The 14,563-nt window shown below is 56.2% G+C and overlaps 2 protein-coding genes across 2 annotated transcripts; both read right to left on the reverse strand.

Annotated features, from left to right (window-relative positions):
* Positions 1-482: 482 nt before the first annotated feature.
* Positions 483-1,892, reverse strand: LDBPK_180150 (serine/threonine protein phosphatase type 5, putative; the record flags this gene model as incomplete). Its single annotated transcript, XM_003859981.1, has 1 exon — positions 483-1,892. The coding sequence occupies one exon, from the start codon at positions 1,890-1,892 to the stop codon at positions 483-485; it is 1,410 nt and encodes a 469-aa protein (XP_003860029.1).
* An 833-nt stretch (positions 1,893-2,725) lies between these two features.
* On the reverse strand, positions 2,726-4,843 carry LDBPK_180160 (hypothetical protein, conserved; the record flags this gene model as incomplete). The annotated part of the gene is made up of 1 exon (XM_003859982.1): positions 2,726-4,843. The coding sequence occupies one exon, from the start codon at positions 4,841-4,843 to the stop codon at positions 2,726-2,728; it is 2,118 nt and encodes a 705-aa protein (XP_003860030.1).
* Between the last annotated feature and the right edge of the window lie 9,720 nt (positions 4,844-14,563).

Consider the following 14,563-nt stretch of genomic DNA (forward strand, 5'->3'; position numbering starts at 1 on the left):
GATCCAAAGCAGTCACCGCGATGGAGTCTCCGTCTTCCCTATGCACACATCTGCCTTCGTGCCTCGTTGGAACCGACTCCTCCCCGAGCACCCCACCTCACCCGCGTCGACTGTGCGCCCAGCACAATCCCGCCTCTGTGCATCCCTCTGATGTGGTAAAGGTCTGTGTCCTTCCCCTAGTTGGGCGCTTCATCAACGCCCGCAGGTACCCACTGCGCAGATGCGCTGAGTCCCTCTCCCTCACATCATGCACATACACAGCTACAGGCGTGTGCGCCGACACGCACACTCTGAGCGCCGCGGCAGGCGCGCGCTGAGGCAGAACGAACGCCAAAGAAAGGTAAGATAAATAGTCGCATGAGAAGTGCCCGCCCAGACCCCCACCGCCGCCGCCGCCAGTTCCATCATCCCGCATTAGGCAACACATGGCACAGCCCGCCTGGGAGAGGAGCACACACGTGCTCCCCTTACCGCTACAGTCATTAAAATAGACCCGCTCCACAGGCGTACTGCATTGGCCGCTTGCCAGGGTGGGCCACGTGCGTAAAGGTGGTGTATTTGGGCTTCATCGTGCCTCCCGTGAAGCGAATGAAGGCGCCCTTGTTGCCCATCTGGTCGCAGTAATTCGGGGCACTGAACACGGTGATGCACTTGCCGTTGTGGTCCACCTCGTAGCCGTCCTCTTTCACCTCGTGTGAGCGCACGACGAGCTTCAAATTATTATTCTTCAGGAAGTTCTCCGTGACGTCGGGGCCGAAAGATGGGCAGTCGACGCCGCGCTTGCTCGGTGTGCGACCCGGCATCGGCTGTGGGTCCGCCCAAAGACTCTCACAAATGAGACCGTTCTCGGGGATGTCTCGAAACCGATTCGGCTTCTGCAGGTCGGCGATGGTGACGTCGTCGCGCGAGTAGAGACCGCCGTGGACAACGAACACCTCATCGTTGATGATGTGCCCCGTCGGGAGGGCGTTGAAGACCTCTGAGAACAGATCAAACACCTCGGCCGAGTACTTGGCCCGCACCTCTCCCTCAAAACCGTAGACGCGGTTCATCGAGAGTCCCTCGTGGTTGCCGCGAGAGAGGAAGACGTGCTCTGGGTACAGCAGCTTGTACGCGAACAAGGTGAGAACGTTCTCCACCGAGTAGGATCCACGATCGACAAAGTCGCCGTTAAAGAGGTAGCGGTTTGTCGGCGACGGCTTGCCATTCAGCTTGAATATGTTGAGCAGGTCGTAGAACTGGCCATGCGTGTCACCGCAAACGGTAATGTCCTCGCCGTCTGGCACTGTGACTGTGACGAAATTGGGGTACGACTTAAACAGCTTTAAAACCTCCAGCAGCATAAAGACGACGTCACGGCGATCTATCTTTTTCTCAACGCGGAAGTGCTCCTGCATCGCCTCCACGAACTGCACCGTAATCGTGTCATTCTCGATGCGCGGCCCATCGTACGACGCAGCGATGGCACCGAGCTTGATGGTAGTAGATACCGGCTCGCCGTCCTTGGACTTGATGGCGTTCTCGAAGCGAATGCGCTTGAGCTCCTTTTCGCACAGGTCATACTTTTGTCGGGCATCCTTCTCGGTGGGCACAAGCTTAAGAACGGCGGCGAACTCCTTCTGCGCATCCTTGAACTTGCCAAGCAACAGGTGGGCAGACGCCTTGCGGTAGTACGCCTTCACAAAGCCAGGGTCGATCTCGATCGCCTCTTGTGCATCTACAAGTGCCGCTCCGGGCAGCTCCAACTTCAGGTAGGCAAAGGCGCGGTTGCACAGCAGCGTCGGCGTCTTGTGCGCCTCAATGGCCTGCGAGTACGACTCTACCGCGTGCTGAAACTTCTTTTCCTGGAAGTACGCGTTGCCTTCCTGCTTCAGGCGGTCAGACTCCTCCATCGTGGCACGGGGAAAGGGTGGAAGTAGACAGCGGGATCTGGTTCGGCTGTGCCTGTGGATCGGCGCACTACTCGGGGTTCTACTAGGATATGCACGCGTTTACCTGTAGGCTTCTCTCCGCACGTGTGGGTGCCTGTGCGGGTGCGGGGGCCGTCTCGACAAGCGACGAGAGGGATAAGGGAAAAGAGAAGAGGATGAGCAAACAGCGAAGGGGCGGCGGCGCAGAAGCCGAAACGCCAACACGCGAACACACGCGCAGTCATGGGCCTGAGGCAATGCCGAGCTGAGAACGACTTTAGCACTTGGAATGAAGGGATGAAGCATGAGGACGAAGCGGGAATTCCTACGATTCCTAGCAGCTCCTTACAACGCGTACACATCGAGAGACTCTGCGAAACAGCAGCACGCGCTGCGCAGAAAAAAAAAAAAACGAAGGTCAAACGGGCGATTGGAGCGGGCCGAGCCCGCTCACTGCCAGATAGCACGCGCAACAAGACGCATACAGAAAGATAACCAGCAGCAGCATCAGACAGACGCAAACCTATAATGCAAAACAGGCCCGCAACAAAGACACGGGTAAGGAAGAGCGAGGTCGAAGAAGGTGAGCGTGACAAAAGGCGCTGCACTCCTCTCCACGCGCTCCAGAAGTTCGTTGGCCGTCCGGACAGAGAGTCACGTGGGCAGTGTGGAAGGCAAGGGATCGGGTCGGGAGGGAGGATGCCGGTAACACGCGAGACGACGCCACAGAACTTTTGATCGCTGGCGCCCGACGCATTCACCATCAGGGACAGCGGGAGAGATGGTGCACTTAAGCAGGGGTGGCCGGCGCCGCACTACGCGGCGCCGTAACTGATGAGCGAGGCAGTCTCCGTCGTATTCGGCGTGCTCTCCACGTAGTGCATCGGGGCCTCCTCCAAGCACGGGGCTAGGTTTGATATGTCGTCCACGTAGAAGCGATCAAGCTCGCCCTTGTCGAAGAGCTCCATCGACCTCTGCATAATGCGAAAGAGACGGTCAGGGAAGTGGTCTGTCAGCATTCTCGGCGACGCCAGCACCATCTGCACCGCCTTGAAGTCCTGCACGACGGGAATGTACACCTCCTCGCAACGCTGGCAGCCAGGCAAGCACCAGGTGTTGGTGCACACCTCGACAACCTTGACGTAGTGTATCATCAGACTACAGTTGTACAGCTTCTGAGTCTCATACGTCGGCACGAACGAGGTGCTCTGCAGGAATTCACGGAGCGACGCGCTCTCCGCCGAGCGCCTCTGCTGAAAGTCAGCCGAAGTGGATGGGTGGAACGACTTCGCAATCGTGCTGGTGCGCAGGACATTCATGAAGATCATGTTCTTGTTCATAGCCGAGGCGGCCAGAACGTCGAAGATGGCCTCACGGAAGGAGTCAAAGGTGTGTTGCGCCAGACGCGGAATCATATCGTAGCCCATGCACGCTGCCGCCACAAAGCCCTTCTGGTACTCCATCAGCGACTTCGAAACGGTGCCGCCAGGCGGTGCATAGGCGAGACAGCGCAGGCGGTTCCGTAGCACCGTGTGATCAGACCAAAGGATCGCCGACAGAATGAGAGCAACTCCGGCACCGAGCGAGTGCCCCAGCACCACTACCTTTTTCCCAGCAAAGCTGCCGCGCAGAAGCTGCTGCAGAATACCGTGCTCGCAGAGATTGTCGAGCACGTAGTAGGCACACCGCACCATGCCACCGTGTGCATAGTATTCGCTGATAGGCACGTCGGGCGGCGTGTCGCGCAGCGACAGTGTCACGGGCAGCGCGGCAAGGTCCGTGACACAGTCTTCGATTGACATGCTGCCACGGATTGCGATTACGACGGCGTCGCTGCTGCGGTCGTAGGCGACATAGTGCACCGGCTTGAAGACCCTGTTTTCCCAGCTCGTGAGCAGCACATCGGCCTCGGGAATGAGAGTCTCGTGCAGGAGCGCAGCCACGTCGCAAAAGCAGCTCTGACCAATGTGCCGGCCAGGGTGGTGCCGGCAGCACATGCACGGGTCAAAACAGCAGAGTCGCGCAAGGCCTGAGCCGAAATGCTGGAACTCAAAGAGGAGCCATCCGTACGCCGCAATGAAGAACCGACTGTACTGCTGCAGCTCATGCGCCCAGGCGCGCTGTTCAGGTGTGAGGCGCTGCGCCGGCCTGGCCTGGCTCGACAGGCGCTCATGATACCCTTTCGGGTTGGGCCCGTAGTTGACCAGACGAGATAGCAATCGGCGAGAGCGGCTCTGATAGCCGTGCAAGAGGAGGATGCCCGCGGCAATGTCGCTGGGCACGATGTCGTACCCGCGAAACGCAATGGCGAAGACCTGTGCGAGGTGTATGTAGGCGTCCTCCGCCTGGTTCCACTTCCCGAAGCGGCAGCAGCAAATGCGGAACCGGTTCCACCACGCGTTGGTGTAGTCGCTGCTGCTTTGGTACACGCGTCGTCCGCTAGGATCGAATGCGACGATGAGCAAGGCAATGTAGAGCACACAGTTAATGAGATCAATCATGATGGCGCCACGCAGCATGTGCCGCGTCGACGCCCGGGTGCAGTAACTGGCCTCGCCGTCAATAATGGCGTGCTTGGCACCCAGGCAAGAAAGCAGAAAGATCCACGCTATGCAGGCGGTGTTGATGTACAGCAGCTTAGGCACCGCCTTCCGTTTGGAGATCTCAAAGACGCCACCGCGCAGACTGTAGACTGCGGTAAGCAAAAACGGAGCTGCGCCGACAAGGTTCGCGAAGAAAAGTCCCATCATGGCACGCCCCCACGTGACACTGGCGCCATCGCAGTCGTCGAGGCAGTTGAGTCGAGCGGTGTTCACCCGGCATGCGACGAGGGCGGCGCTGCCAGCGAGCAGCATGGCGTGCAAGACGCTTGAGAAGGCGAAGTCATCGGAGCCGACCCGCCACGCCCGCCCGAGCCACACCAAGGACGGCATCGTTCACCTTGAATCAGCGACCCTCTCCTCTAATCAAGCACTCACAGACGCTGAAGGCAGAAGCAGTTCTGCACGGAGAGAGAGCCGCTTGCAGGCGTGTAGAAAACATCAGGAAGCGGTGCTGCGGCACGATGAGCTGCAACCTCCTTTGTGTGGAGATTCAGCTAACGTCGAAAACCAGGAAGACGAGGGGGGGGGGGCAGAGCAGCGAGAAATGAGGATGCAGGCATAAGCGCTCAGCCCTGTCAGGAAAGGGGAGCGGGTGCGGCAGGTGCCATTCACGTCTTTGAGATGTACGGAATCCACCGTTTGTGAAGACGGCCGGTACGGGACGGAGAGGACGCGGCCGACAAAGAGCAGCTAGCAGATCCAGGTTCACTTTCTCACCGCAGCACATGCAGTCCTCGCACGAGCAGCCGGGCGTCGCAGGCCAGCAGTGCATCTGGCGCGTGAGCTTACTACGGTGGGGACAGCCTCGCTCGCCGCAGTTCGTTTTCTGATTGATATGGAAAGGGCGTGGGGCTGCAGATATGATGTTCTTATCGTTTCTTGTCTTCACTTGGACCCATTGAGCTTGCGTGAAGGAACAGTCGGGAAAAAAAAGAACTTTCCGTTAAAAAGAGGGAGAGAAAGCCGTAAAGTAAAATTAGATGGAAGGCGGGGTCTGTGGGCAGCCGCGCAAGTGGGCGCGAGAGGCGCGAGATGACAAGCACAGATGGCAAAGCAAGCCGTGAAGCCAAGGGGATAATAAAAGAGGGTGTGAGAAGAAAAAAGAGGTGGCGATGGTGCACCTCACGTACAGCAGTCGGAAGACACTGCGGTGGGGAGGGCAGCGCAAGAGAAAGTGCAGCTGTGCGCGTGTGCACTCGCTCGTTCGCAGGTTCTTGCACACGCCCTGGCATGGCTCCTCTATACAACCCGCCACACTGCACGCTCTTTCATCTGCTTGCCACTCCATCGCGCAGCTTTCCGTTGTGCCTCGCCCCCTCCCCTTCCCCCAAAACACACACACGCACACACGCACGCAACAAGAAAGGTAAACCTTAACTGCCTGTTTCCTGTGTTATCCCTCCTTCACCGACTGCTGCTGCTTTGGGCTCTCTTCTCCCTCGTGCTCCTTTGCCCGCTGCGTTTCTGTGCGCATACTTCCCGCAAAAGAGGCGGTTGAAGGCTCTGACCCGGCCACCACTTCCCTCACTGTCTACGGTGTTTCAAAAGCACTGCCCTCCCCTTCCCCACACATACACACACACACACACGCACATACATATATACGTGCACACACAGGTATACAGCAAGTACAGCTCTCACACACGCACGCTGACATAAACGAGGTCGCGTATATGCTCCAATGGAGTAGACGGAGAAGGAGAGGATGGGGACGGGATGGGGTGGGTGGTATTGGTGACTTGCGCTTGGCGCGCTGTCACAGAGCGATACGCAACCCATCTACTTCGCCGTTGAATCTTTTTCCTCTCCTTTGTGCGCGCGCGCGCGTGTGTGTGCCCTCTACTTTGGCTTTCAACGTGTTTTGTTCGTTGCTCTCAGACGGCGGATACGACGTTCTGCGCATGCATGTGCATGTAACCGCGACAGCACTGGCAGTGGAACACATTGCGCTTACAGAAGAGGAGACGAAAATCAGCAATCTTACGTGTGTTCCAGGGTGTACGAACGTCTGTGTACAGATGCGCGCGCGTCTCCACCGCCGACGACAGCAAACTAAAGTCCGTGTCGGAAACATCAAAAGACAGAGAGAGGGGGATGAAAGAGAGGGCGAGGCCCGGTTGAGCAGTGCAAGAGGGCAACAAGAAAAAGAAGGAGTGGGGGGGGGGACACACACGCATACAGAAATAAAACCGAAGACAGTAACGACGGCCTATCCACCCACAGAGAGGGGGATGCACGCACGCGCACACGTGCACGCGCAGGCACGCGCGCACTGGTATCGAAGAAGTCCCGAGAGACAGAAAATCAGTGGGGGGGAGAGAAGGAGAGAAAAGTAAACCCAAGATGAACATGTTCATTCAAAAGACCCCCAACGCACACGCACAGACACAGAGGGGGGAGGGGGGAGACAAGAGGCGAGATGGCACCGCGAGGGAAGCAAATACCAAACTAAAACGAAAAAGAGCGGGCAGTAAGAAACGCATGGAGAGTAGAAAAAGAAAGAAACACTACAGCAAAAGGAAGGGAGAACAAGACAGAGAGAGCACGCCCAGCCCCAAACCATGCGAGAGAGAAGTAAGCAGCGCACGCGCTCGCACAGAGAAAACACGAAAACAAGGATGAAGTACAGAGAGATATAGACGCAAGGTGGTAGAACACACAATAGGAAGCCATTGCGGTAATCCTTCAAGCGTGGTGGGGGCGTGACGGAATTTCGAGGCACTCAAGAGCGAGTGGAGTGCGACCACATGTAAGAAGAAGAGGAAAGTTCACGTACCAGCATGGGTGTCCAATTGAAAAGCAAGGCAATCAGCAGCTGATGAAAAAAAGGGTAAGGCGGTAGATGGCCCACAGAACACATATGCAAAGGATTTTGATGCCTCCCTTTCGCCCTGATTCCAAGAGGGGCAGAGGGGAAGGGGTTTCTACTGCTCACACTTGCCCCCGCCCCCACAATCCGGTTCGCGGTGCCACACGCCATCTGGTACTCTTGCGCAAAGAAAAAAAAGACGAGAGATCAAGGTGAAAAGGAGAGAAGACCTGCGAGGCTGTCCAGGCGGATGCGTTGATACCGAGTGCACTCCCTACCCCCAAAAGTCAGCACAGGGATACATTCGCAACGATGTATTGTGGTGAGGGAGGGGCGAAAACGAAAAAAAAGGACCGAGCTGTAAGGAAGGCGGATGCTTGTTTGAGGGCAATGAGTTCCCTCCTTCAACCTTTCCCACACCGGTGAACCTCCAGGTAGCATCTTCTTTGTTGCCCTGGCCCCTGCACCACTGCCTGTGCGACGCACTGCCCAATAAAGGGCAACAATGACGCGGAGAACGACCAAGTTCTGCCGTAGAAGGAAAACCTCAACGAAACAACGAGAGCAGAGAGCGCATCAAGCGTGAAACGCGTTTAGGCCATGGCAAGCGGGAAAAAGAGGAGGCAACGCCGACCACGCGAGAGAGAGAGAGCGACACGCGAGCAGCCGTGAAAAAGAGGAAGAGCGCGAGGCTGAGCCTCGTCTGCCGCAAGTAGATTCCGCTCTTCAGTCTGGGTATCTTTTTTTTCCCTTTACTGTCTCCTGCGAGTGCTGTCATGCAAGAAGTGAAATCCCCGGCCGAGCGTGCGATGCAAGGGTTCGAGATGGTCTGGAGAAGGGGGACGGGGTCGCGCAGCAATAGAGAAGAAATGCAGTGAGTCAGACGAAGCTGACGAAAGCGGCGACGTAAAAGAACGAAAGACGGTAGCAAAGAAAAAATGTGAGAAACAAGAGCAGTAGCACAACAAAAAAAAATGACCCAGCACCGACAAAACAAAAGGAGGTCACCGGATGGTGCGAAATACGTGCGCAGCTTCCACAAGCACCTGCACAGAGAGAGAGAGAGACAGGCTAAAGGGCCGGATAGACAACGAAAGAAAAAAAAAGAGATATGAGCATGTATCGTGATGAGCATAAAGGGAAGTGGCTGAGAAAGATCAGCGGTTCAGATCGCGAACTCTCCCTCTTTCGGTATCTGCCACAATCTTTCTAGCATCAGATGCGCATTTCGTTTTTCGTGAGACATCTGAACCTCCTCTTCAGCCCTACCTGTGTACGCCCACCTCTTTCTCTCTCCTTTTCTGTGCGTGCGAGAGTGCCTCGGCGCGCATAATGCCTTTCGATTTGCGTACGATTCTTCCCTGCTTACGGTGAGCACCTCGTTTATTAGTGAATTCCGCTGCACATGATGATTTGCAGACTGGTTGCTGCAGCGTCTCCGGATAGGGTGTGCAAAATACAAGCTGGACTCGCGAATGGGCGGCACCCACATCTATGTGTGAGTGTACGCATATGTATATGCATATACATATGGTTATTTGTATTGATATATGTGTGTCAAACGCGTACGCACGTGCATCACAGTGTCCATATATACATGCACGCATATATACATATGTATGCATGTGTGTGTCTTTCGGGGGGCAGGCGGGGAGGGGGGTTCAAATCACACGCACGCAGGAGGGAAAGGGCAGAGACTCTCCATCCTTTTTCTTTTGCGTCAACGGTCACCGTCACATGCATCAGCACATGCACACACACGCACGCGCACGCGAAAAAAAAAAACAAATGGCAAACCAAACAAGCCGAAGAGCCAACGCTAACGATGACACGAACAAAAAGGGCAGAGGGTGAGACCCGTCATGCGAAGAAAAAGAAATAGGTGGTACGCCCGTCAAGCAAGCAACAGAAAAATATGCAAATCACACACTGAACCCCTACGTGTCCCCCGCCGCTCTGCGCCCTCGCCTCAAAGGGTCGCTTCTTTTCGCCCACCCGAGAGTGCGTGGTGATTAAGCGAGGAGGTGTTTAAAAGAACACGACAATAAATAAAGAAATAAATAGAAGGCATCGACGCACTGAGCGACGCACGCACACGCACACGCATGAGGAAAGAGTGCGTGAGGGGCACCCGGATTCGTGACGGGTGGAAGAGAATGCGAATTGATCACACACAACAGCAACGAAAAAAGTACGGCAGAGCGAATAAACGGTGCAAACCGGAAACCAACAAAAAAAAAGACGCACCTCTCCGCAGCCCCGACAACCGTACATAATGACCATTTTCTTTCCCGTAGCCGTGCTGCGCCGTGCGGATCATGTCCGTCGGCTGCTGCTTCCTCCACAGAGCATGGAGGTGAAGGTTTGCTCTACGCTTTCTTTCCCTTCACATGGCAGACTAATTTGGCGATTACAACGTCGACAAAAGAGGTGGGAGAGATTCAAAACGAAAAAAAAAAGAACGGGCAAAGGGGCGTGGAACAGGAGGAGCCGGTGACGTGCTCGCGGGGAAGCATACCAAAGAAGAACGGTACACTCGGAAAAAGAGTAGTACCGCGCGCCACCTTTCAATATGGTAAAGTTACGCACAGTATTTCTTCGGTTCTCCGTCTTTCTCAGATGCCGCCCTGCCGCGCGCTTAGCACGATCCACTACATTAAAATCATCCTCTGCTGCCCACTCTGCGCTATCACCTCTCTGTCTCCCTCCCACGCGCGCGAACGAGCTCTCCATGAGGTGCGCCGCCAATATGGAAAAACCGATGAGGAACAAAAAAAAGGAGCGAACAACCGCAAGCGTGCAAATGGAGTTCAAGTGCACGAGAAAAAGCTCTGCGACGAAACACATCAACCAAAATGGTCTATCTGGTAGCGACCACCCATCGGCAGCTGAGAATCTAGCTCAACCCGAAGCCGGAGAAAAAAAAACGATGAAAACGAATGTACACTGTCATAGTGCCCGAAAGCGGCAGAAACCAAGAAGAAGGGGGCACCCGTCATGCATCTACCCCTTCGCCCTGCACACCACCGCCACAAATCACGGTGACAGCCAGGCCAAATAATAGAAAGAAAGAGAGCACAAAAATAAACCATATGTGGAACATCACACACACACATACACGAAGCCATCCAGAGGAACACGAGAGAAGACCGCTCTTCGGGACCTCAGTAGAAAAAAGTCAGAGGTGTCAGTGATAGAGAAGGACTGAAGTAAACGAGGGGATGATGAGCGGGAGACGAATCAACGAAGCTGAAAGAGGCCGATGGCTGATGGACAACAAGAGAGGGAGTCCGATACACAGCGCACAAATGTTCTCTTTCGTGCATTCTCGCCGCGCCCATTCTCTGCCACAGAACGTGGGCCAACCTCCACTCTACTCCCGCCCACCCAGGGCTCGCCACAGGCCTCCACCACCGCGTGTGGGGCGAAGCAGCGCTTCACACGCGCGCTACAAAAATGCCAACACAGTCATTTCAGAACGGCCTGCGCCTCAAACTCCGCCCACCGCCCCGCGCTGCGCAGGTCGCCTCACAGCCGCTTCCCTCACCAGTGGGCCGTGTGAGGGCCCGGGGCGAGACAGTCGTTCAAGTGCCGTGGGCACCCTGCCCATCACGTGGATGGGCACAGACCTGTTCACAGTCGCAGGTCGCCCCGACGCCACGCCGTCCAGGGCACGGCCGCCCACATCAGCAGGGATGCATCGCACTCGCCTCCCCCCCCCTACGTCGTAGGCACCTGACCCGGTCACCACCTCAAGTGGTTCGGCATTTGGCAGGGATATAGGAGGGCTGCTTTGGCCTCCTCCACCCACACAGAGGGTGCGGGCCGCTGGGCCCTGAGATGCCACGCGCGGAGGTGTGTCTCCCCCGTCATACGTGAACACAAACGGCAGGAATGGAGGGAATCAAACGTGCGAAGAAGCAAGAGGCGGGTGGGGATGGTGGCGGTAGAGGACGTTGGAAGAAGATGAGCACAGACACAGAGAAAAAAAAAGAATAGGGTGAGCAGAAGACAGAAGGACAGGGAGCAGAGCGAAGCGAAAGGAACAATGAGAAGAAGAGAGATACAAGAAGAGCAGTCGCTCGCCACTGCGTGCTATTGTGTGTGTGTGAGAGAGGGAGGAAGGGGGCGGGATGGCTGGCGAGAAGTTTGTGTGTAGGTCAGCATGCTTTAGCTCTGGCTGGCGAGTATACATGCACTTTTCTTTCGTTCTGCGTGCTCTTGATACATTCTGCCTTTCGCTTCGTCCACCTCATGCCTTTTCTGTGTGTGAGTGCGTGTACGCCTCCCCGTTCGACTTTTTTTTTGCCTCCCCTCCCCTCCTCCCCTCGTACTTCCGTTTTTTTTTTTTCGTTGTGTACAGTCGCTTCTTCCCGTCTGCTGGGCGGCGCTTAGGAGGCGTCAGGATGAGGTGCGGGGATGGGGTCTGCATATTGAAAGGTAGAGGGCTCTGTTCGTGGGCCACAGCGGTGACACCGGACGCCAAAGATTCGAGGGGTTGCGAACTGAGACCGGGAAGGTGAATGCACGTCGAAGGGCAAGGTCAAGAGGAGGAAGGGGAGACGAATGGAGGCCGGAAGGACGAAAATGAAAAAGAAGACGGCTGGCCGATGAAGGCGCAGGAAGGCGCGCAGCAAAGAACGGAAGAGAGGACGAGAAGAGGAAAGCTGCGACGAAAACCACGTGCAACGTAACGGACGGGCGAAAAAAAAGGTTCAGGAGTTCGGCGCAGATGATGGTTGCGGTGGAAACGTGCGCGAGATGAGGCGGAAAAGACGGCAGGTATGCCCAACCCGAGCAGAAACGAAGTGGAGGGGAAGCCGCTAAGTGTGCGGACGGCTAGCACGCACAACCCGGAAAAATGATGAGCCTTGCATGGTGGTAGATACGAAACGAGAAGAACTGACATGCGCAGACACCAGAGCACCTATACACACGATCGTACCCCTGTCAATCCTTCACGGATGACAGTCGCGTGCAAAAGGTCGCTCTCCTTCTGTTGTTGTCCCCTGCAGCAGCTTGCACATGCGCCGCGCCGCCGTTGGTTCTCGCGTCCCTCCCACTCCTGTGCACTTCACAGTGCAGGTCTCCACAGCCACAGACGCTAGAGGTGTGTTGCTGTGTGCGTACCCGCGGTGAAAGAACGGGGCGTAGTCCAACAAACTCGCGTCACCACCCCTCTTTCTTGCGCTCGCAACTGCCTCTACAAAAAGGTCGTCATGAGGCGCGCAAAGGCAAAATGGGGAGACGGGGGGGAGGCGGAAAAGAAATGGCTGCAGGAAGCGGGGAGGGTGTGCGGCCACTGGCGATGTCGGCGATGAGGGCTCATCTGCGGGTCATCGAGGGCAAAAGCCAGGGAAGAAGGACATTCGGTACAATGGCAATGGCCACCGCCCCGGTGATACAACAATGAGCAAAAAAAAATCGAAAACGCTCAAACAAGCAAACAACGACGACCACAAACACATAGGTATGAATATTACTGAAGACGTTGAAACAAATGTATAGATCAAGCGATGGAGGGGCAGTGAGGGGAGGGTGCGGGGCCGCGGGTGTCACCCAGGATGGAGAATGGAACAAGCAAAAGCATAACTGTAGACGCGCAGCTCGCGCTTCGCAACAGTCCCTCGCACGCTCCGTCCATGAGGCTCAAATGCACAGCAATCGTCACCCCCTCCCTCCACACACACAGAGAAAGAAAGGCCCACGGGTCCACAGGCGCACAACGACCGAACACAAACATACAAGGCCTCTCTTCTAGTGTGTCTTGATGACACTCATGGGGAGGGCCACCCAGCCGCAAAGAATGGAAAAGCGAGAAAGCCTGCAGAAGGTGCGAGGGGCAGGTAGGCAAGCAGGCAGACAACATTCGCACAAGCGAACGCGCGAATTACACAGGGCTGCGGTGCACTCGATGCACGAATGCGGTCGTCTTGGGGTGGGTGAGTAGGCGTGTGTGTGTGTGAGAGAGTGTGTATGCCCTGCAGTTTGTACACCGCGATTATGCCCATATGCGCGACGCAACCTTGAGCCACAGCAATCCTCACGCCTTTATTTCCTGTGTCTGTGTATTTGTGTGTATGTGTGTATGTGTGGCTGCACACTGATGCAGGTGTGCGGGGACGCACTTCTGTGCGCTCGAGTGCATCTGCTGAACGACAAAACATCAAACCTAAAGAGAGCAGACGGGGGAAAGCGGGGGTCATGCGTGTAATGCAGGGCCTACAGAGAATCCGGGTCACATTGGTTGAGGCCAGCAAATACAAGGCAAACAAGCAAAGCCATCACTTACCCCTCCGAACTCAGCGATTCATTGTCACCTCTTCGAACGTCTCGCTGGACCTCTCCCACCTGACCTCGCGTTTGCTATCAATCCCTAGGGAAAGAGGACGCCCACACTGAAGCAAAAAAAAACGCCAGAGATGGTCTAAGGAAGAGGAAGGCAGGGCGAGGAAGAAACTGAGTCACGCATGAATTCGTTACACATACGTCTTCTCACCCAACAGCGAGTACGGGTTGTGACAGAAGCGCGAGCTGTAGCTCACGTCACTGCTGCTGCGCGGCAGGGATGAGTCCGAGGAGTCGCAGCCGATCGGCCGGGGGACCGCCGCCGGGGAAGCACGAGAGGGCATCACTGCCGCCACGTCCCACTGCAGCCCACCGCAGGACCGACTTGGTGTGTTGGTCACAGACTCCTCGGAGGAGGAGATGAACTGGAGCACCTGGGATGGGCTGAACGACTCCAGCGACATCTTTCGTGTCGCATTCATCATGTCTGCAGCATTAAGCGGAGCGACGGGTATGCGAGAGGAGCGCGCAGAAGCGTTCGTCGGACTGTTGGTAGCAAATTCGGTGGGGATGCTGTGGGACCGAGAAGCGTTCATACGGTGCCTCTTTGACTTGACGGCGTCGTTGATCAGCTTCCCCATTAGCGGGATGCCACGGCACTGGTGGAAGGCACAGGTGTTGTGCACCGCGAGCAGTGCAGCCTCTGCAGCGCCTTGCTCGGCAAAGGTGATGAAGACGATGCGGCGGCGCTCCGTTGCGTCGATCAGCGGGGCTGTGTCATTGTGCATCGTCACCTTCCTCACAGAACCGTAGGGACTCACAAGACGGACGAGATCCTCCTCGGCGACCTCCAGCGGCACGTTGCGCAGGAACAGCTTGTTCATCTTCAGCCGCTCCTGCCCAGCTGGTGTGTCGTCGTGCTGCTGCTTCGCCCACTGCACAGACACCGTCTT

This window comes from Leishmania donovani, chromosome 18 (genome assembly GCF_000227135.1).
Source record: "Leishmania donovani BPK282A1 complete genome, chromosome 18".
Classification (NCBI taxonomy): Eukaryota; Euglenozoa; class Kinetoplastea; order Trypanosomatida; family Trypanosomatidae; genus Leishmania; species Leishmania donovani.